At 41.1% G+C, this 23456-nt stretch overlaps 2 protein-coding genes across 2 annotated transcripts in view; one reads left to right on the plus strand and one right to left on the minus strand.

Annotated features, from left to right (window-relative positions):
* Positions 1-1718: 1718 nt before the first annotated feature.
* On the minus strand, positions 1719-2751 carry LOC109419095 (DNA-binding protein RFXANK). Its single transcript, XM_019693308.3, has 3 exons — positions 2585-2751; positions 2231-2518; positions 1719-2167 (listed from the first exon to the last, which is right to left on the minus strand). Exons 1-3 carry the CDS (start codon positions 2614-2616, stop codon positions 1843-1845), a joined length of 645 nt encoding a protein of 214 aa, XP_019548853.1. The 5' UTR covers positions 2617-2751; the 3' UTR covers positions 1719-1842.
* A 697-nt stretch (positions 2752-3448) lies between these two features.
* LOC115258944 (transmembrane protein 214) overlaps positions 3449-23456 on the plus strand; it is a 94276-nt gene continuing 74268 nt past the window's right edge. Inside the window, exons 1-2 of the mRNA XM_029859462.2 lie at positions 3449-3935; positions 21953-22769. Of these exons, the coding sequence (XP_029715322.1) occupies positions 3821-3935; positions 21953-22769 (932 nt within the window). The 5' untranslated portion in view covers positions 3449-3820. The remainder of the gene's footprint in view (positions 3936-21952; positions 22770-23456) is intronic.

The following is a 23456-nucleotide window of genomic DNA, read 5'->3' on the forward strand; positions in this document are numbered from 1 at the left end:
TCACCGGTAATTGCTGTTCCGGAATTCTCCAGTGCCATTATCATCGGCCGATACTCTTCTGGCAGGCCCGCCAGTAGGAGAGTGCCGATCCATTCCTCGCTGATGTCGAACCCGATGCCACGCAACTGATGGGCGGTTGCTACGATCGTGTTGACGTACGTTTCCATGGACCCGTTGGTTGCTAGGGACGCCGTAATTAATTTTCGCAGCAAACCAACTTTTCGCGTGAGTCCCGTGTCTTCAAACGCCGATTCCAGCTTGGACCACGCTTCCTTGGCTGTTTTCGCTTCACGCACGTGGACGTAGTTGACCGGGTCAAGCAGCAGAATAATTTTCCCCCGCGCTCTTCTGTCCTTCAACGGGTCGACGGCTGGATCCGTTCCGTCCGCATTCGGCGTCGGCTTGACTGCTTCCCACAGGTCTTCCAGTTCGAGAAACGTCTGGACCGCAAACTTCCACGTGGGCCAATTTTCTCGTCCCACTAGACGCTCGATCGACGGCAGACTCGTTGAACTGTGCACCCCATGGTGCATCCGCTGAGCAGCAGCACCATCACCAACCTGCTGGGAACTTCCTGGTGGGTTCATCGTTCGGACAAATTTCGCGAATTACTTTTCGAGAAAAAAAAAAATGGCTAAAACTCTGGCCCATAACCTATTGGAAAATGGGGAGAGAGCCGAAGAACGAACTACTTCGCTTGACGGTTGAAACGAAAAAGAAAGATTTTATTCACTACGTGGTACAATTCAAAAAGGCATGGCCTACTGCTATCAACATGTTGGGTTAGGGGTATGCTCGATATGTCGCACTCTAACAGCAACGTCCTCACTGGGACAAAGCCTGCTTCTCAGCTCAGGAAGTCAAGGAAATTTCCTTTACGAAAAGATCCTGGACCGACCGGGAATCGAACCCGTCACCCTCAGCATGGTCATGCTGAATACCCGTGCGTTTAGGGGCTGTCCATAAACCACGTGGTCATTTTTTTGGGACTTTTCAACTTTTCAATATTGATATTATTGCTCGTAAATTTGAGACGATGACGTAAACGTACATCCTACTAAAGAGTGAAGCCAGGCGAATCGGATTAGTCATTAATGTATCGAAGACAAAGTACATGATGACAAAGGGCTCCAGGGAGGAATCACCGCGCCCGCCACTCCCAATTTATATCGACGGTGATGAAATCGAGGCGGTTGAAGATTTCGTGTACTTGGGCTCACTGGTGACCGCCGACAACGACACCAGCAGAGAAATTCAGAGGCGCATTGTGGCAGGAAATCGTGCTTACTTGGGACTCCGCAGAACTCTACGATCGAAAAAAGTTCGCCGTAACACTACAAAACGCAGATTAGACCGGTAATCCTCTATGGGCACGAAACATGGACCCTACGTGCAGAGGACCAACGCGCCCTTGGAGTTTTCGAACGGAACGTAAAATTATATTTTCTAAATTTGTATTTTGTATAAGAATTTAGGTATTGGAAACGATGTAAATATTCGAGGCAAATGGGGAACATATGCCCAAGACCGATGAATATGGTGCTCTATCATGTACCACCCTGCAGTAAATATATGCTGTAACCTTCCAACTATCTAAACTACATGGGCCATGCAAAAATATAAACCAAACCTTGGGAAGATACAATTATGTAATGCATAAATTATTTAACATCTGGATTTCACAGTATCACAACTTCGAAAATAGAACTACATACATAATCAAATTAGGAATAAAACATATTTTATAACAATTTTTTACACACGTCCAGGTACAAATTATCACACAATCCAATTCGGTAAAATTTATCTGATAAGTTTTACGCTCTACAAAATCTACAACGTCTATGACATCAGTAATGCGGAAATATAGTTTTCCAGCACGGCCTGCGATAGATTGGCCTGTTGCTTCACGGCCAAACTATACGCCGTTTCGCCATCCTCATTGGTGTCGGTAAAATTGGCCCCCTTGTTCAACAGCTCATTGCACGTGTGAGGATGGTTCCCGGCCGCGGCATACATCAGTGCCGTATTCCCGACCACATCCATGTGGTTCACTTTGGCTCCCCGCTGTATCAGCAGCCTAACAATCTCGTGATGACCACCAGCCGCGGCCAGCACCAACGGCGTGACCATATCCATTGCTTGCCGGTTCACATCCGCCCCACAACTAAAATCGGCACGGCACCTAAGCTACTGCATCGGAATTAAAACAAAAAAAAAACCCACTTACCTTATCAGGATTTGCGCCGACGACAGTTGCCCGTAGTAGCAGGCCCAGTGTAGCGGCGTAAACTGGTTTGAATCCGGCAAGTCCACCGTCTTTTCCGCCCGGACCTGCTCCTCGGTGATTTCCCCTTGGCCGGTTTTCTCGTGAAAATTCAAACATATTTCGCTGGGGATGCTGGCTTCGGTGTTGCCGCGCTGCAGATTGGTCAGCACCGTGTTGGTGGGTTTGTACGGGAGGAATGCACTCTTCCGGTTGCCACTTGCCAGCAGCAGCGGGTTGAAGTCGACTTTTCTGGAACGATATCGGTGGGATTTCAAAAACTGCTGAAGGAAGAAATTATTGTTGTTTTTTTGTTACCTGTCCTCATCGGAATACGGAGATGAACTCATTTTAGTTGCAGATGTAGAAATTACCAGTAAATTTAAGTCCAAAACTTCGACAAAAAGAACGATTTTGCGAGTAAAAATCGTTCATAAACAAGACCTAAGTTAAGTTTGTTGTTTTTCCTGTTCCCTTTGCAATGCATTTTTACAACAGTACCAGCCATAAATTTTGAATCAATATTGTGCGTTAGCTTGCGCACACACAGCATACGATGAAAATGGGAGCCACATGCTTAAGGGAACCAATACCCTATATGCTGTCAAATTCATTTGGGCTTTCGACATTTACTGCGCGCAATGCATGGGTGCCAAGATTGGTGTTATTCTGCTCAAGATTCTGCTCTCTTACGGAAAATTTGGAAACTATAGATCCAGCGAAAGAACAGCATGTACCGTCTACCCCCGTTGGTTTGAACGACACCTCATGCAAACCAACGGGGTTCATTTTTAGTTTGAACTTCTAGCAACCCTGTGGGCGACGGAAAAACACACTGCTGGCAGCCTTATTTGATGTTTTGTTTTTATTCTGCGTTCCGTTTCACACCGTTCCAGTAGCAGAATGACGTTTGAACCATTTTTAATTTGAACGATGTGCAGATTAGAGGGGGTCAAATTAAAAAGTGTTCAGATTAGATGCGGTCAAACCAACGGGGGTAGACGGTACATGTTTATTAAAAAGAGCTGTGTGCTTAAGTAACTTTATTCTAATTTTTTTACAGTGCGCACTAAAAAGATTGAAAATCGCCACCTGGGCTCCCGGCAGTTGCGAAACAGCGGGGACAGAGAACTGTCAGAAATTGTGCAAGTAAAAGCAAACAACAAAACAACGGCCGCAAAGAAGAAAACACTGTCCAGTTGTCCGCCGCGAACGCATCGTTTTCGGATTATTTACTGTGGAAACATTCCTCCGGTGTAAATCCTCGAGTTTTTCCGCTAATTTCGCGTTAGTTGCTTTGTAGTTTCGTACAATAAGTGTTATTCTTGAGATTGTGTGTTTAGTTTGTGCTATAGCTCATTGATTTCGGTATTATTTTGTGCCGATAGAAAAGTAAATTTTTCGATTGATTGTTTTTGATAACGGGAGTCCAGTGTTGGTCCGGGTTGTTATCAGTACTCAGTGCGAGAAGGAAGTGCTTGGTTTGGGTACAAATTTAATTAGAGTTTTGTGTGGTGCTATCTTGTTGAAGAAACGTACTGTAACTGACTAATCATGTCTGACGAATGGGCAGTTGTTGGCAAACAGAAGAAACCCCGCAAGCCGGCAGGAGACAAAAATAAATCCTCAGCGGCAGGGAAAGCCGGAGTGCCCAAAATAGAAGATGCTGGTAAGTCGTAACAGATGGAGGAGTTAGTGCTCGGCGGTGCGAGAGATTACCTACCTCATGCATGTGCGTATCTATGCCCTTTTCGAAAATTCTGATCAATTTTGGATTTGGATTTTTATTCTTTCCTTTGAAATTCTCCTACACAAATAATTTGCTAATAAATAAATAAATAAATCATTTAATGTATGTTGCAATAATTGCAATTGTTTGTCCAGGAGCTCCTGGGTTTAGTCATAAGGGCTCAGGGGGTAAAATGCCATCCCCACTCTGACCACTTATATCCTAAGTAATATTCGAATAAGTATGTTTCCTTGACCTCATTTAAAGTGTATACTGGCAGGTTATCTCTTCTAATAAAATTACAAATTACTTATTCGAACTCATAACGTATAAGAGTCTATACTGTAAAATCTAGGTAAGTATTGAGAAAGTGTGATTTGATATAAAAACTCGTTTCCTGTGAAACTTTAAAAAATGCCAGGACTTGAAAATTGTCAAACATGTTGCTAAGTTTTGAAGTAAACATTCGATAGATTTAATATGATCAATATAATCTAATACAAACGTAGTCAGTACGAGAAAGCATCCTGGAAAATATTTGGAGTATGATTACTGCGCTGCCATAGTACCAAAGGATTTTCGTGGATTTGCTGTTGTTGATATTCTTCTTTGCAACTTCAAATATTTTATCGGTAGTATTGATGCTTCCGGCATATTATAGCACAAGGGCCAAAGCGGCCAGGTCTATCTACTAAATTATATTTGCTACTGAGATAATTCTTCGAAATAATTCGACTTTTTTTTAAGTCGAAATATCTGGAATCTACAGGGGAGGAAAGATGCGTTGACATAACGTGTCAAACGCTTCGAGTTATATGAATTATTTTGATATTATATAGGTTTGATATTATACCCTGGCCAAGTTCGCAGGGGTTGACGGTATTAAAGTGAAGGAGTTTCATTTTTATTATTGTAATGTGGTGTTCTTTAGTGAAACGTATCACCTAGTTCCAAGTCGGTTGGATTTGAGAAGGGTTTAATGAAAGATTCTAACGAAAGTATTATAGGATTTGTGACAGGTTTCTTTAACCTTTTACAGCCAGCTGACTTCAAAATGTTGTTTGGGCTTTCTTTCCCACGTTGCTCGGTTGATTTTGATTAGTAATTTATTAATGTCATAGTTGCTTTTTCGAATTTTTACAATGTTATAGTTTATTGCATTGCTAACTGGACTGCGACAAAGTGCGGAGTCTCAAATAAAAGTGCGATATTGCATCAAATCGTTCCGGTGTCTTCACCGCACTTATTCATCACGAGCTAATGAATAAGTGCGGTGAGGACACCGAAACGATCTGACGCAAAATCGCACTTTTATTTGAGATTCCGCACTTCATCGTCGCACTTATAACCGCGCAATGCGCAATACTTGGACATATTTTTTATAGCGACAGACCGGGATCCTGAAATAGTGATAACAAAGTTACAAGCTGCTCAAAGTGCACTCGAAGAATATCAACGGAAATGGAAAATGAAGATCAATCCTGCCAAAACCCAAGCAATCTACTTCTCTAACCGATGTAGCCCTAGGTATCTACCGCAAAGGTGTGTTATCGCAGAAGGACACGAAGTTGAATGGTCAACAGAGGTCAAATACCTAGGATTAAACCTAGACCAGAAGCTGAAATTTGCATTGCACGTGCAAAAATCCCTACAGAAGTGTGACAAGCTAGTCAAATCTCTGTACTCCCTAATATGTCGTCGATCTCGTTTGAACAAAACAAGTAAACTACTGCTCTACGAGGCCATCATTCGCCCAACAATAACGTATGGATTCCCAGCTTGGAGTAGCTGCGCGAGAACCCATCGCAAAAAACTACAAATCAAACAAAATCGACTACTTAAGATGATGTTAAATTTAGACCCTTATCATCCAACAAACGACCTGCACCAGGTAGCCGGAATCAACACCATCGATGAATTCATCTTCAAACTGCTGCCCAAGTTTCGGGACAGTTGCAACATGTCGGAAAATCCGTTATTACAGACAATTCCCCGCCCTCTGTGAAATTAGTATATAACTGAAACTTTCCTTATACTATCCCAAAATCTAGAAGCAATTGCAAAGGTTTTCCCTCGATTTCTCCTTTCTAGATAATTATGTGTTGGGTTGAATTTAAATCGCCTATGTGTAAAAGAAAAACGTTATTGATGAAAGGATCTCCAAATCTCAGTCCAAGAAAAAGTGTATATATGTTAAGTCTAAAACAAACAATAAAATGATTTTTTTTAACCGTTATGTGGCCGGCAAACTTTTTGCTTTTTTCTACACCGTGTATTTTAAATGGGTGCTGGGTACCGGGTACCCTGCCGGCCACATAAGGGTTAAATAAAGCAATTAAGCGCGGACGGGACGGTCGAGGAAATATCCGCCATTGCTCTGTTGCTACTAAGATGGTAATCTCAGACTCTACTTCGTATAATGGAACAAAAATCTATCATTGTGTATGCTCACTTGCAGTGCATATGCTGATTGATTTTCAGCCTCATCTGTGCGATAGAAATCGAGATTACGATCTTCAAAATCGCGAGGCAAATTGTTAGAAAGAGAGGAAAGATAGGAAAAATAACACGGCGTCCCGATTCACCTTAAAATCAATCGAAAAATTAATAGTGGGAAGGAGATTTGCAGCACTTAATTGTGCTGATAGATTCGAAGCTAACATGCGAATACCTAAACGCATTGTTGACGTCAATGCGTTCGACGTGACATTTTGGACAAAAACCTGACTGCTTTTTATCAGCTGAACTTGTGTATGACTAGGTGGTTGACATTTCTAGGCCACGCTTGAAAAATGACATGGTTTATCGAGGAAGGACCGATAGGACAATTGAACGAATTTGAATATTTTTCATAGTATTTGTAGGGGGAAGAATACGTAATAGTTAACAAGCAATCTTTATTATTTTAAAATTTGGCTGACCAACTTGGCGTATTTTGTTTATCTTAGATGGTATTATGACACCAACAGAAAAAAATATCAGAAGTTCAGTTACATGTTTCTGTGGGTTTTGGAACGATGACAATTTAAGGGCACAAGAGATGAACACAGAGAAGTAGAAAACGATTAGCGAAATCAAGAAAACAATTTGACACATGATCGACTATATTTGAACATACTTTACATAGGTTCGACTGATTCGATAAAAAACAAATACACTACAACTGACTTAACGAGGAGGAAAACATATTGAACCTTACCACAAAACCAAACAAGAAGGCAAATACAAACCGTGTGACCAGAACACTGCCGTCGGACGCATACCTAAATGTTACATGTTACATTAGAAAAAAATGGCTGTTCGGGTTCGTTTGGAAGTTGACCATCAATGTTAACTTCTTTTCCTGATCAGCCTAGATAGCTGTGTAGTGTCGGTAGCGGTTGTCTCAATTGGCTAAGAATAACACTACGGATCGCCTGATCCAGTGGTAAGAGTCCACTAAACAGGTGACCCCTAATTCATGGTGTTATGCGGCTTTATGCTTACCGTGCCAAAGAATGAATGGTTAGGGGGGTCTAATAAAAACCTAACCACAAACGGAGCCTGTGGAGGGTTGGGGCGTCCTCCACAGTACATATTACGCCCTTACTGCGCTAACCGGAGCAATGGTGCAGCGGACCTTGCGTTTCTCCGAGATAATCAGTTGCCCTTCTTAAGTCTCATATTTGAGGCTAAATAAGGGCGGGGTTATTCAAATGTTGTTAATTAGCTTACATTACTACCTATATGGGTTCCCTTAATGCTTTTTCGCCATTGGCGTTTTTCAATTGACACCGATTTGGTTCGTCGTTGATGTTTCCTTTTTGTGCTGTGATTGTGAAGAGTGTAATCCTGTCTAGTTTGGGTAGTGGCTACGACAAGGAAACGTCAGATCAATTTTCAGCGTAAAAAGCGTATGTAGCCCAAGTGGATCTACTTCAAAAAGTTCATTTTCGTAGGGTAACTTCTGTATAGGTTACCTTGTGAACCCAGCTTTGCTATTTTCATTATAGATGAAGTGTCGTGCCTCGAGCATGCTATATTTTAGAATAACGTTAACAGTATGTTTCAACCTTTCCTTATGGATGCCTCCAAGCAAGCTCTTGTTTTCAGCATCTCTTCGCTGATATTTGGCATCTGAAGTAGCTCAAACATTGGTTTGAGATGCTTCAGTTTGATGGAATACTTAGGTAGTACAGTTCATGGTTAACTTAACATAGAAGTGCACCTAACCCAACTCTGCATGAGCAGAATTTGTCATGAGTTGACTGATTGGCATGTGTCATATGAGAAATCTCCATTTGACCTTCTTTGCACTTTTGAGTGTTCCTTCGCAAACTTTGCGTATTCAGGCGTCCCTTCTCAACAAACTAGGGAACCTAATTGGTTGCGATCACATTTTATGGATAACTCACTTCCATTGCTACTCCACGAGAGTTTCATTGTGGTTTTGTTATTACAACGCCCTTCATTGTGGTATACCATAGCTACTGCTTTGAAAGAAGCTTGTCCTCTGCCGTCTGTGCTGACCGCAAGAGGTATTCGTGAATGGAACTCGGACCTGTTCAAGTTCTAATGTCTTCGGATAAACCAGTCTTTTGTATAGCTACGAATCTTTGCTTCTACCCCGAGGATTGTAGCTATAGAATCGATTAAGTGGGCACTAAAAAGCTCTGCTTACTTCAAATCTCCTGGAGCAAATGGGACTTTGTCCTATTTTTCTCCAGAGGGATTTGAGTTTTTCAAACATGTTTTGAACTCTTGTAGTTTTCTACTGGGAATTTTCATGGCGTGAAATTACTCTGTAGTTTTACCCCGAAAGGGTGCGTGCGTTGTAAAAAGAAGAAATAAGTTCCAGATTTATCTGGTTACCTCGTTCTTTCTGAAATGCTTGAAACGCATTGTCGATTATCACATCTGTGATGTTCGTCTGGCTAACATGCCTGTTCATGTGAACTCACATGTCTCCCAATTTGGGATGTCCACAGTGACTCTTTTACACAAAGTTGTATACGTTTTCAAGAAAGCACTCGCTCAAACGTAGTTTTTGCTTGGGTGATTTCTTGAATATTGAGGATGCTTTTGATGACGTGCCTTTCTATGTCATATTGAAAGTCGCATGACGTCGCAAGCTACCTCTAATGAGCTATAGGCTCTACGCTTATGCGTTTTACAGTGTCCTTTTCAGGGCACTGATTAACCCCGTTGTGGTATGGGCTATGAGCTCTCGTTGCGCTTATGCGTTCATTCCCTCTACTAGGGCACCCCTTCCTATTTCATCACCTTTCCCTTTCCCAATTCCCATCCCTTGTCCCATTCTCCCTCAGGTAAATGATGATAATATATTATAGGCTCATATGTATGGCGATGGCACAAATGTCCCAAATGGAGGATAACGTGCCTCTGGAGCCGGCCTTCTGATACCTGATTACCACAAAACCAAACAAGAAGACAAATACAAACCGTGTGACCAGAACACTGCCGTCGGACGCATACCTAAATGTTACATGTTACATTAGAAAAAAAAACCCGTGAAAAGCACATTTGAAGTTTCAATATAAACTTTGACTATTGTCGCATTTGGTTGACTTCAACGCAATTCGACTATCGAAACATGTATAAATTCATATGTTGACAAAATATTTCAAAAATACTTATCAAAATATGACTTTTGACGACATAAAAACCCCAAAAATGTCGAAATGTAACATGTGACACGGCAGAACACTACATAAGCAAATCCTGACTGACTGACCAATTGAAAACTTTCCAATCTTCTACCATAACTTTCTGAGTCAGTTTGCAACAGTGTGTTAATGGATATCATTTTCCGCGTACGTTTGGCAAACTGCTTCAGAAAGATTACGCACCCTTTCCTTTCTTCAGGTCTAGTGTAGAGGTTTCGACTCTATTCAGAGTGCAGCTAGAAACCTAGCAAAAAAAAAAAAAAAATATATATATATAGTTTGATATTATAAAAATATATGATGTAACAATTAAATTTCCTTCACACGTGTCGCTCGAAAACTCCGAGTGCTTGCAGGTCCTCTTCGAGCATGGTTCATGTCTCATGTCCGTAGAAGACCACCACTCTTATTAGCGTCTTGTACATTGGTACAAAGAGTGAAGCCAGACGAATCGGATTAGTCATTAATGTGTCGAAGACAAAGTACATGATGGCAAAGGGCTCCAGGGAGGAATCAGCGCGCCCGCCACCCCGAATTTATATCGACGGTGATGAAATCGAGGCGGTTGAAGAATTCGTGTACTTGGGCTCACTGGTGACCGCCGACAACGATACCAGCAGAGAAATTCAGAGGCGCATTGTGGCAGGAAATCGAGCTTACTTTGGACTCCGCAGAACTCTTCGATCGAATAAAGTTTGCCGTAACACGAAGTTAACCATCTACAAACGACCGGTCTACGTCTTCTATGGGCACGAAACATGGACCCTACGTGCAGAGGACCAACGCGCCCTTGGAGTTTTCGAACGGAAGGTGTTGCGTACCATCAACGGCGGAGTGCAGATGGAAGACGGGACTTGGAGAAGGCGAATGAACCACGAGCTGCATCAGCTGCTGAGAGAACCAACCATCGTCCATACCGCGAAAATCGGGAGGCTGCGGTGGACGGGCCACGTCATCAGGATTTCGGATAGCAACCCGACTAAAATGGTTCTCGATAGTCATCCGACCGGTACAAGAAGACGTGGAGCGCAGCGAGCTAGGCGGGTTGACAAAGTGGAGGACGATCTGCCTGCGGACCCTACGCAGAGTGCGGAACTGGAGACAAACAGCCATGGACCGAGTGGAATGGAGGCGGCTACTATGTACAGCAGAGGCCACCCCGGCCTTAGCCTGATCGGTAAGGTAAGGTAAGCACATGGTAGTAGGCACAACTCCTACTGATGATGCGCCTTAGAATTTCACGACTCACACCTGTTGTCAGTAAGGTTTCGAGAGAGACGAATTGCTCAACCACCTCGAAGGTATCCCACGATAGTATGTCACGATATACGACATTACTACCTAGACGTTTCTGGTTGTGTTTGGTTCCGCCTACCAGCATGCACTTTGTTTTTGACGTACTCACAACCAGTCCGACCTTTCCTGCTTCGCGTTTGAGGCGGGTGTTCAGCTCTGCCACCGTGCCAAATCTTCTGGCGAAAATATCCATGTTGTCCGCAAAGCACACAAATTGACCGGACTTTGTGAAAATCGTTCCCCGGCTGTTGAGCCCGGCATGAAAGTCCATCACCTTGTCGCAGTCCCCGGCGAGATTCGAATGAACTGGATAGTTCACCCGAAAACCTTACGCAGTTTTGCACACCGTTCATCGTTGCTTTAATCAGTCTAGTCAGCTTCCCAGGAAAGCCGTCATGACCATCGATTCAATAGGCCGAGAACGCCGAACGTCATTCACAACATAATCGTGATTGTTGTAGTCACCGAGGTAACGACGCAACCGACAAACAATTTGTTTTTTCATCTTGACTACGTAGTACGGCCATTTGATGAGCCTATTGCGATTGTGTGGCAGTGAAAACGAATACATGCTCAGGTCGGTTTGAAAGTGAGTCTTAACGGTGACCAATGCCAAGCCTGGTCGTATATCGAGATGAGGAATCCCGTCTCGAATGAAGTGACTGGCCGTGTAAATCAAATGGAGAGTCACCTCATTCGAGTCGAGATTTCTCACCTCGATCTACGACTCCGACTTTTCTCACATCACTCCATTCGCAGAATGAGCACAATTATCATACGAATTGGTACGAAGGTTCTTAGAATTTAATGATTTTTTTTTTCACAACCAGGGTTCATATATATATATGAACAAATTATATGAACTAAATTGAAAAAAAAAAAATCAGGGTCGCCTAATTTTCCGGAAAACTCCAGTGGAAAACAATCACTTTCCTCAGACAACACCTACTTTGAAAAATCATAACTTAAGAACGAAGCATCTTAGACACATTTTTTTTTGTGAAATCGTAAGCAAATTAAAAAAAATATCAAAATGAAAATTGTTTTTCCATAAAATTTTCCACTGTTCGCTTTAACTTAGTGCTCTCTAAGCACTTCCACAGTTATTAATTGAAGGGCTTCCTTTGCCTGCCATTGGATGAATTTGTATATTGTGAGGCAAGCACAATGATTCACTTTCCCCAGGGAGTCGAGAAAATTTTCTCGATTGGAACGGGAATCGAACCCGCCGCCTCCGGATTGACGATTAATAACCTTAACCACTAGGCTAACTGGAGATCCCTTTAACTAAGATTGTCATCTTTAAATATTTCAAATGAGTATTGTTTTCTTTTTGTAATTCTTCGGAATTTTTAGAAAGGGTTACGCCGAGAAATACTTCTGATATTCTGTCATTTGCCTAAACCCTGGGCTTGGATTATATCTTCCAGGAAGCTTTGATTTCAGGCATGTGGTCGATGTGCTTTGCAGTAATGATTGGAATAGCTGAATGTATAATCAATGGAAAACAATTCTGTAAAAATCAGATCTTTAACCCTCTAATACCCAATCCCGCCTTTAGACGGGGTATAGTTTGAGCATTTTTGTAATTTTTTTTTCGTGGAAAATCATTTTTTTTATATTTTTGGCTGATATTTGGGACTGTTCTGTATATCTCAAAATGGTTTTTGGTGTATTTTAAAGCGTATTTACATTTTTTTTTAAATCATTGAAAAATTGATGTTTTAGTCACCTTTTAGAAGTCATTGTTTATTTTGTATTGAATCGCTACAATTAACATATTTTAAATTTTTCCCAAATCATTATATCCTTGTTTAACAGTTTAAGGGAATCGAATACACTCTAAAATTATTTTCCTTAAAATTACACTGAAAATTAAATTTACCGTGAAAAAAAATTAAAATAATAATATATCAACAATAATCACAAAATCTCAAAATGTTTTCACCTCAAAAAATCCGTTCCCCAAATTGGCTTCCAAGAAAAATATAAAAGTGTGGGGATGTTCAAAAATAAAAATTAGAAAATTCAAAAACTGAAATTCACGAAATCAAGAATTAAACAGAATCATCTTCCAAAACATGTTCAAATCGATTTTAGATGACGAAAAATGATATTTAGATCAAAATCAAAAATTTGGGTATTAGAGGGTTAAGTCATCTGATATAGTTATATTGATCATGATGCTGCATAGTATATCGAACATTTGTCGAAGTCATTTATGTGCCGGGAAATTATAATTCCAAGTTGGTGAGAATATTACAAACTGAGGGAGGGTAATAGCAGCGGCGTCATGGTCGCGATTTTTTCCGCAGTCAAGTTCGCAGATTGTGAACAATCCTCGGTACCCACTTTACGTAATTTATGTTTAGTCCCTTACTATCAGAGCTGTCAGATCGATGTAACACTCTAAATATAATTTACACAAAAGGCAATTTACACGGAAAAAAATACACGGTAATGAATATTTATTGGGTACCGGACTGGACACAGAAAATTTAATGGTTTTCTTTGGTACATCGAGGTCTTGAAATTAGTCTATGGTGAAAGTTTCCGTTTGTTATAATTGACAAAAAAAACAATCGGGCGCGTTTTCTTTCTATGACTTGCTTGGCATTCTGTGGATTTTTGGTTTTGGAAAGTATGCGATTCACTATTGAGCCTTAAAATTATTTTGCATCTGAATAGCATTGATATTGTCAAGTCTGTACCAACACCCTAATCCCACACCAAAATACCCTTTTCCTATCCCATGGCGTTTATGTGGTCAGCAAAGACTATTCAGCCATTACCCCTCCTTATCATCGGCTTTGGACTGACTTGCGCTCTCATTGCCCCACCAAATGCTGCAAAATGAAATTCAGAATCAGAAATTTTCTAAGGCATTTCAGCAAAAACTTCTCCAAGATTTTTCTCAACATTGATTCTACAAAAAGTGCTGGATGATTATTTTTGTCGAAGTATTTCTTTTCGAATTCCTCAGGCAATACAGCCAATAGTTTTCTCATGAGCCTCGCAAAAAGAAATCTAGGATTTCTATTAAAAAAAGAAAGATATTGACTAATCCTTATTCATGTAGGTACATCGTCATGAATTTTTCAGGGAATCCGATTAATTTGTTCCCAATAGGCTTTAATCGGAACCCACTAAAGAGTATACGTAGTTTCCTTCATCCACTTATGTTCAAAGTCATAGATACATATATTTTTAACAATGTTTGGCATAGTGCGTAAATGATTTTCTTGAAAACGTTCATTATTGTACTCCAGGGTCCAGCTCACGCTTTGAGCTACGAATCATCCTTTTTGTGCCAAATGACACTATTTAGCAGAGTGTCTGAAAGCTCATGTATACTTCAATGAGATAGTGTGCCATGCGCATGTTTGAAAATGCGTTTCAAGAAATTTGCGAGGTTTGAGATCGTAGCACACTCTTGAAAAATCTAATGTATGTACCTCAATGAGACGTCTCGTGAGACTCGTCTCATTGAGATTTTTGGCAGTTGAAATTAACGAATCAAAGAGAATGTTTTAGAGGCCCGTATCAGATCTTTTGAACCTGGTCTTGCCCGGAAGAAGAAAATAGACTTGGAAGTGGATGATTTTCATGGGATTCAATCAGCTGAGATCGATAATCCAGCAAAAATGGCTTGACTGTCCAGCGATAAATTGCATTTCGGTTTTTGTTGTTCGTATCTATTGTGAAGATAATTGACATACCCAACAAACAGTTTTTTCAAACACATCGTGTGGGCCGTACTTATTCCAACACCTTACCATGGAAAATGACCACCAATCAACAGGATTTAGGCATTTAAACTTGTTGGGATCAATATTTACGACCCAGAATGGCATGCTGGGCGTGCACTACGCCAATCCTAACATCCTAAGTGGGTTAAAGTTAGGGTTCCTTCTCTGTCCATTTATTACGTTATAAAGTTTTCATGATTTCTAGCTGACACCCCCTTTCTCATGAGAAACTCTCAAATGATGACTTGTGTTTCTCGCATTTTTTACTACACGAAAGATTTTTCAACCACCTTCTCATCGATTCATCTCTACGTAAATGATGGACGTTAATCTATGCAAATTTTACAGGTGTATTCGGGTTTGCATTACAGAGCATAATCAAAAATGATGTCGGTCGTTGTGAAACATTGCTACTGCATCAAAAGACTGGGTTTTACATGGGTTTTTATTCACGGATATCAGAAACTAAAAGAAAAAAAGTGTGGCTCGCTAGGTGGCTCATTTCTCTGGAAATCGCAACCTGCGTTTGCACTTCTTTATAAATTAAATTTGAAATTAATAGTGATGTCCACGGTGCTTCGCTGTTTGCTGTTGGTGATGCCAATTTTGTTTCCATTAACTTAAGTTTTCATACACATTGGCCAAATGCAGTGAGCTTGTTGTAGGAAGAAACTCTTGAGGCTGCAAGAATCAAATAATTTAGAAGCAAGTTTATGATTACCTACCCGACTCTACAACTTTTTAGCATAATGACAGGACAGGTGCTCAGAGACTTGTCTCATTGAGACGACTCATTGAGACTCGCAATGCTAATGTGATGTGCACCAGCATCGCGAGTCTCAAGCTCACGGAATTTTCATGTGCTCAAAGCCAACTTTTCTCATTCTCGTAATGAGATTTGTGCGTACAGATACTCTGCTATTTAGTCACTTTTTTGCAGTTTTTATTGGTAGTCAATAGTCATTATTTGGTCATAATTTTCGGGAACTTGGTCACTAAAACAACTATTTAAACTACATATGTATCAATTTTTGCTAGTTTTTGCAGCCCTGTTGAAAATAGAGAGTTGTTCAAAATAAGAACATAAAATATTCGTAATCAAGTATCTTCAATATGTACAGGGAATACTCAAAATAACTGGGATAGGTAAGATTTTAACTTTTCAAAAAACGTTCAACTCGCTGTAACTTTTCGAAAAGGGCATCAAATATTCTCAAATTTTGACAGTAAGTTTATCAACTAGTTGTGTATCAGTGATTCAATTTTGGACAAGATCGGGCCATTCTACACGAAGTTATGAAGATTCTAGAAAAAGGTATAACTATCCGATAGACAACTTTGAGCTGTTATATCTCCAGATTCAATGAACCGAATGCAATGAAATTTTGATCATTTATGACTAATATAATAAACTTTGAAAACAGTTGACTTAATTTGAAATTATTAATAAGAAAAAAAAGTTATAGCGTTATTACATTTTCAATTAAATGCCGGCTATTTGGTTGCTTTTCTTTGAAACATAAATATATTCAAGTCAATTAGAGGGAATTTAAATAAACTATAATTACTATCTCGAATTTTGAAACGATGATGAAGTTTTGGATAAATTGGTGTTATATTAGAAAAATGATCTAATCGTTATAATTTTCTTTCGTGCAAATAATTTTAAGTTAAGTCAAAAGTTTTTTATAGTTCATTATATAAGACATAAATGATCAAAATTTGATTGCATTCGGTTCATTGAATCCGGAGATATAACAGCTCAAAGTTGGCTATTGAATAATTATACCTTCTCTATAAGCTCTATAACTTCGTGTAGAACAGCCCGATTTTTTCCAAATTTTGGCCACTAATACACAACTAGTTGATGAACTTACAGTAAAAATTTGAGAATATTTGATGCCCTTTTCGAAAAGTTATAGCTAGTTGAACATTTTTTGAAAAGTGGAAATTTTACCTGTCCCAGTTATTTTGAGTATCCCCTGTACATAGTTTCTAATAGTTACCTTCTATAGCAAATAACATTCTTAGAAAATAGCAAAAAAATTCCCTATTTGAATGTTACTCCTGATTAAACTATGCAAAATTGAGACCTGCGTGAAATTAGGGCACCTGACAGTAAAGCTGATTTTGATCGTACCCTTAGAAATTCTTTGAGATCAAGGTGAAATTTCCAGTGTACGTCGTTGTAACTAAATTTTCAATTTAATTTATTTTTCCAGAATTCAACGGTACTACATCTAATATTTACATTTATAAATTTGTAATTAACCCACCATCAGTCGCTTGCGTGTACTGAGTACACGCGTCTCAGAAAAATGCAAAAAAATAATCGAAATTCGCACCAAATTGAACCGGGTGTTGATCCTATTCCAAGATCCACTCTTCTTCTTGTTAGTAAGGAAGAAAAAAAATGAAAAAAGCACGGAAAGTACTCGAAAAATACGTAATTCTAACCTCACATTTTAAATGTGTACTCAGTACACCGGCGCGACCGCTGGTGTAACTTTTTTTTGAACCAGACCGTTACACAAGCGGTCGCATCGTGTACTCAGTACACGGCAAACGTTTTCAATCATGGTTTATATGCTATACTAGATACAATGTTGGTGTCTTCGGCAAAAATGTCCAACTGGATAATGCGCGTCTGATAGTGGACATGTGGAACCGGTCAACACGATCTGGTCCTGTCCCGGGTGTCGGAATGGCCCTCGCGGGAACCTGTTTCGTTGACATTTCAGTTATGGCACCAAAACTAGGCATGCGACGGCTCTATCTCCATGATTTTTCAAGTACATCACCTTAGTAGCCATGAAAATGACCAGTGACCTCCCTGGCTAACCCGTGGCCACCGGAATGTGCCCTGGAGGAACCTGTTACGAGAACATTTTGACCATGACACCAAAACTAGGCTTGCGACGGCTCTATCTTCATGATTTTCCAAATCAATTATTTTAGTAACCATGAAAATGACCAGTGACCTCCCTGGCCAACACGTGGCCACCGGAATGTGCCCTGGAGGAACCTGTTTCGAGGACATTGTTACCATGACACCAAAACTAGGCTTGCGACGGCTCTATCTTCATGATTTTCCATATCCATTGTTTTAGTAACCATGAAAATGACCAGTGACCTCCCTGGCCAACCCGTGGCCAACGGAATGTGCCCTGACCTGTTTCGAGGACATTTTGACCATGATACCAAAACTAGGCATGCGACGGCTCTATCTTCATGATTTTTCATATCCATCATCTTAGTAACCATGAAAATGATCAGTGACCTCCCTGGCCAAACCGTGGCCACCGGAAAGTGCCCTGGAGGAACCAGTTTCGTGGACATTTTGGCTTTGACGCCAAAACTAGGCTTGCGACGGCTCTATCTTCCTGATTTTCCATATCCATCATCTTAGTAACCATGAAAAGAACAAGTGACCTCCCTGGCCATCCCGTGGTCACTGGACTTTGCCTTGAAGGAACCTGTTTTGAGAACAATTTCGACCAAGGCGCCAAAACTAGGCATGCGACGGCTCTATCTTCATGATTTTTCATATCCATCATCTTAGTAACCATGAAAATGACCAGTGACCTCCCTGGCTAACCCGTGGCCACCAGAATGTGCCCTGGAAGAACCTGTTTCGAGGATATTTTGACCATGACACCAAAACAAGGCATGCGACGGCTCTATCTTCATGATTTTCCATATCAATTATTTTAGTATGCATGAAAATGACCAGTGACCTCCCTGACCAACCCGTGGCCACCGGAATGTGCCCTGGAGGAACCTGTTTCGAGGACATTATGACCATGACACTGAAACTGGGCATACGACGGCTCTATCTTCATGATTTTTCATATCCATTATTTTAGTAACCATGAAAATGACCAGTGACCTCCCTGGCCAACCCGTGGCCAACGGAATGTGCCCTGGAGGAACCTGTTTCGAGGACATTTTGACCATGACACCAAAGCTAGGCTTGCGACGGCTCCATCTTTCAGATTTTCCATATCCATCATCTTAGTAACCATGAAAAGGATCAGTGACCTCCCTGGCCATGCTGTGGCTACTGGACTTTGCCTTGATGCAACCTGTTTTGAGAACAATTTTGATCGAGCCGCCAAAACTAGGCATGCAACTGCTCTATCTTTTTGATGTTATATATCCATCATCTAGGGTAAATCGCCAATTGTTACACACCTTAAAAACTCGTCAATTGTTGCACATCTCATAAGTAATTTTTTTCCAGGGATTTCACCGGAAATTCTTCCGAAAACTCATGCTAGGATTTCGGCAAAAACCACCAGGATTTTTTTCAGAGATTCAATCAAAGCTTTCTGGTTCCAGGAAACCCTGCTAAATTACTCCAGGGATGCCTCATTTTCTTTTAAAGCACTTCTTTTAATGATTCCTTCAGGAATTTCGCCTTTCCCATAGATTCTCGCAATCTCGCTGTGATTCCTCTAGAAGTTTGCTTTGAATCACTCCAGAAATTCCCGCTGGTTTTCTACATAAATTCTTCATGTGATTATTCCATGAATTCCTTTAGGAATTATACCAAGAATACCTTTGCATATTTCGGTGGAAATTCATCCGGGGGTTATACCACGAAATTTCGCCAGAAATTTATCAAGAAATTTCTGACTGATGCTTTATCCTCATTCACGCTAGATGAATAAGTTTCTCTGGCCTATGAACAGTCACAAGAAGTTCACGTTCATTTTACGTCAATTGATGGCTTGATGACATCTGTCAGACGTTGCAGTTACTCAACTTCATTCGTTAAGTGAAACATAAACATGTTGCAGTTACCAGCTAAACAAAATTGCTGACACCGAAAACTATCATATAACTGCGCAATTGTTCGTATAACGCTAAACTGGCTAGCAGACTCGGTTCCAGGAGGAGCGTAATATCATAAAGTCTATTCCGTGATTCACGCTTATTATTCAAATAGCAAAACATTGGAACCATAAAAAAGTTACGTTATATCGAGGTAAAAGTTACGTTATATTGAGTTACGTAATATCAAGGCTACGTTATACCGAGGTATGACTGTATAAAAATCAGTTGGTAACCAAAACCACAAAACAAAAAATTTCGGCTCCGTGAAGCAAAAAAAAAAATTTTTTATTTCTTTCTATTCGAAAATTACAAAACAAGATTGAACATATTTTTATACAATACAATAAAAGCTTTTGGGTGGGAAATAGGTATCAAATTACCGGATTCACCATGCTATAAGCGAAAATTATATGCATGACCACCCTCATACAGAGTAGGAACCGCGAGCGCTGGTCTTTTTCACGGTTACTTAGGGTGAATCGTCAATTATTGCACACCTTGAAAACTTGCTAATTGTTGCAGACTCCATGCTTTGCTTATGAGATGTGCAACAATTGGCGAGTTTTTAAGGTGTGTAACAATTGGCGATTTACCCTAGATGATGGATATATAACATCAAAAAGATAGAGCAGTTGCATGCCTAGTTTTGGCGCCTTGGTCAAAATTGTTCTCAAAACAGGTTCCTTCAAGGCAAAGTCCAGTGACCACGGGATGGCCAGGGAGGCTACTGGTCCTTTTCATGGTTACTAAGATGATGATATATATGGAAAATCAGGAAGATAGAGCCGTCGCATGCCTAGTTTTGGCGTCAAAGCCAAAATGTCCTCGAAACAGGTTCCTCCAGGGCACATTCCGGTTGCCACGGCTTGGCCAGGGAGGTCACTGATCACTTTCATGATAACTAAGATGATCATGAAAAATCATGAAGATAGAGCCGTTGCATGCCTAGTTTTGGTGTCATGGTCAAAATGTCCTCGAAACAGGTTCCTCCAGGGCACATTCCGTTAGCCACGGGTTGGCCAGGGAGGTCACTGGTCATTTTCATGGATACTAAAATAATGGATATGGAAAATCATGAAGATAGAGCCGTCATATGCCTTGTTTTGGTGTCATGGTCATAATGTCCTCAAAACCGGTTCCTCCAGGGCACATTCCGTTGGCCACGGGTTGGTCAAGGAGGTCACTGGTCATTTTCATGATTACTAAAATAATGGATATGGAAAATCATGAAGATAGAGCCGTCGCATGCCTTGTTTTTTGTGTCATGGTCAAAATGTCCTCGAAACAGGTTCCTCCAGGGCACATTCCGGTGGCCACGGGTTAGCCAGGGAGGTCACTGCTCATTTTCATGGTTACTTAAATAATTGATTTGGAAAATCATGAATATAGAGCCGTCGCAAGCCTAGTTTTGGTGTCATGGTCACAATGTCCTCGAAACAGGTTCCTCCAGGGCACATTCCGGTGGCCACGGATTGGCCAGGGAGGTCACTGGTCATTTTCATGGTTACTACAATAATTGATTTGGAAAATCATGAATATAGAGCCGTCGCAAGCCTAGTTTTGGTGTCATGGTCAAAATGTTCTCGTAACAGGTTCCTCCAGGGCACATTCCGGTGGCCACGGGTTAGCCAGGGAGGTCACTGGTCATTTTCATGGTTACTAAGATGATGTACTTGAAAAATCATGGAGATAGAGCCGTCGCATGCCTAGTTTTGGTGCCATAACTGAAATGTCCACGAAACAGGTTTCCGTGAGGGCCATTCCGACACCCGGGACAGGACCAGATCGTGTTGACCGGTTCCACATGTCCACTATCAGACGCGCATTATCCAGTTGGACATTTTTGCCGAAGACACCAACATTGTATCTAGTAAAGCATATAAACCATAATTGAAAGCGTTTGTCGTGTACTGAGTACACGACGCGACCGCTCGTGTAACTTTTTTTGATGCGACTGATGGAGGGTTAAGGGTTCGTTCAAATATTACGTAACGCTAAGGGGGGAGGGAGGGGGTCCAGCGCTGCGTTACGCTTCATACAAAATTTCAAAATTTTCCATACAAAAGTTGTTACGTGGGGGAGGGAGGGGGTCTAAAATTGGCAAATTTTGCGTTACGTAATATATGAATGAACCCTAAATGCACCACCCTATTGTACCTCTTTCTAAAAAGTGAGATGAAAACGAGAGCGAGAGCATGATGTATTTGCATACGCATCCGAGCATGAATTTAGTGCAGCTTGCATGCTGTGGTTGCACCTTCCCCACGCAGATCGTTCTGCATCAGTTCTAATTCGACTCTCCGCGAAGCCACGCGACTTGCCGATACCGATACCGCTAGAATCCGTCGATACAACAAAAATCGTTTACTCTTGTTTTATTTTTTGTTTTCCAATTTGCTAATTATAGAAACAATGGATCAAATTAAGTCACTGTACGCCAATGTGAAGGACAATCTATTACTCGATCACAGCCAGGGCAACAAGGAGAACAAGAACAACCAAAATGTGGCCAACGGGAAACAGCAGAGCCAGGAACGGAAGCGATCACCTGGACGAGGCCAGCAGCAGAACAAAGCTAAGCAAAAGCACGAAACGGACAAGAAGCAACCGTTCAGACCCAAGCATAAAGATCTGGGGGCGGCGTTGAAAGCCGTGAGCGTGAGTGACCTCCGCGCGCACCTGTGGGCTGTGAATGAAAATTTCAAAAACAATCACCTGATGGCACTGAAAGCGATAACGTCGTTTCTGAACGAACACCTTCGGGTGGATGTCGCTGATCCCACTTTTGCCAACAAAAGTCTTTCCTATCCGTACGACGTGCTTCCCGAGGATCTAAAAGAACTGATTGATGACACGATCACCAGCGCAGGCGATCAGAACGTGCAATACTTCTACGATCTATCACTGTCCAACCTCACAGGGGACATGAACAAAAACCTACCGCACTGGGGCCATGCGATTCTCCTGCAGGCAATGGCCATCAGCGATCCTCAAATCTGCGTCAGCAATCTGGCCCGGAATGCCATCTTGAGGAACTCGTTCCAGAACCGAAGCAACATCGGGCTAAGTTTGCTGTGGGCTCTCGGCCAGGGCGGGTTCCACGATCCGAGCGTGGGCCTCAAAGTGTGGCAGGACATCATGGTGCCGGTGATTGAGCTTAAAACCTACAGCAAATACGTATACGAGTATGTTCATAAAATACTACATCAGAACCCGACTGCCAAGTAAGTATGCCTAATGTTCTAATTCTTTCAGTTCTATTTTGTGTTGCAAACCATGATGCCGATCAAAAATGTGTCAAGGGAAAATTCCTCTAACTTTTTAAATACCGAGAAAACAAACGATTTTTCCCTTTTTTTCTGTGGTCAACCTCTAAATGCATCGCGCCCAACCGAAAACGCCAAATTTATGTCAATTCCCATATAGCTATCCACGAGCACTATACAACTAGGTGTGTCTATTTTGCTATGGTTCCGATTTCCTACTGTCACATATGTCGATTATGGTTCTAATGATTTGAACGTCGCATCAATCTCGTCTAATTGCGTTCCTCCCAGAGAAGTGGTGAAAACAAACGAAAGAGAACGTATAAGCCACAACTTTCTTCGAGTTGCTGGTTTGTCTACATATAGAAAAAGAGTATGTTATAATAGCAGAATAGCAGAATAGCAGAATATAGAAAAAGAGTATGTTAATTTTGGTTTCTTGTTTACGGTTTGGTTGGAATAGCACGCGCCCAGCTTAAGCTAGTAACCATTGCGGTTGCAATATTGCAACCACGACAGTGTTTCTCAAATGATTGCGAAGAATATGCCGATGTATTCTAGGTAAACGAATTGAGTTGCGTTTGGAGTAAAGTGACCAGATGATCAGAGCTTCAACGCGGGACATTAATTTTGAAAGATGCATAG

The sequence above is a fragment of the Aedes albopictus genome, chromosome 2, assembly GCF_035046485.1.
Source record: "Aedes albopictus strain Foshan chromosome 2, AalbF5, whole genome shotgun sequence".
Classification (NCBI taxonomy): Eukaryota; Metazoa; Arthropoda; class Insecta; order Diptera; family Culicidae; genus Aedes; species Aedes albopictus.

Coding starts and splice junctions, on each gene's coding strand:
- LOC109419095 (XM_019693308.3), bottom strand. CDS start 2,616: ATGAGTTCATCTCCGTATTCCGATGAGGACAG. Junction 2,519..2,584: donor CCGTATTCCGATGAGGACAG/GTAACAAAAAAA, acceptor ATATCGTTCCAG/AAAAGTCGACTTCAACCCGC. Junction 2,168..2,230: donor TCGGCGCAAATCCTGATAAG/GTAAGTGGGTTT, acceptor TGCCGATTTTAG/TTGTGGGGCGGATGTGAACC.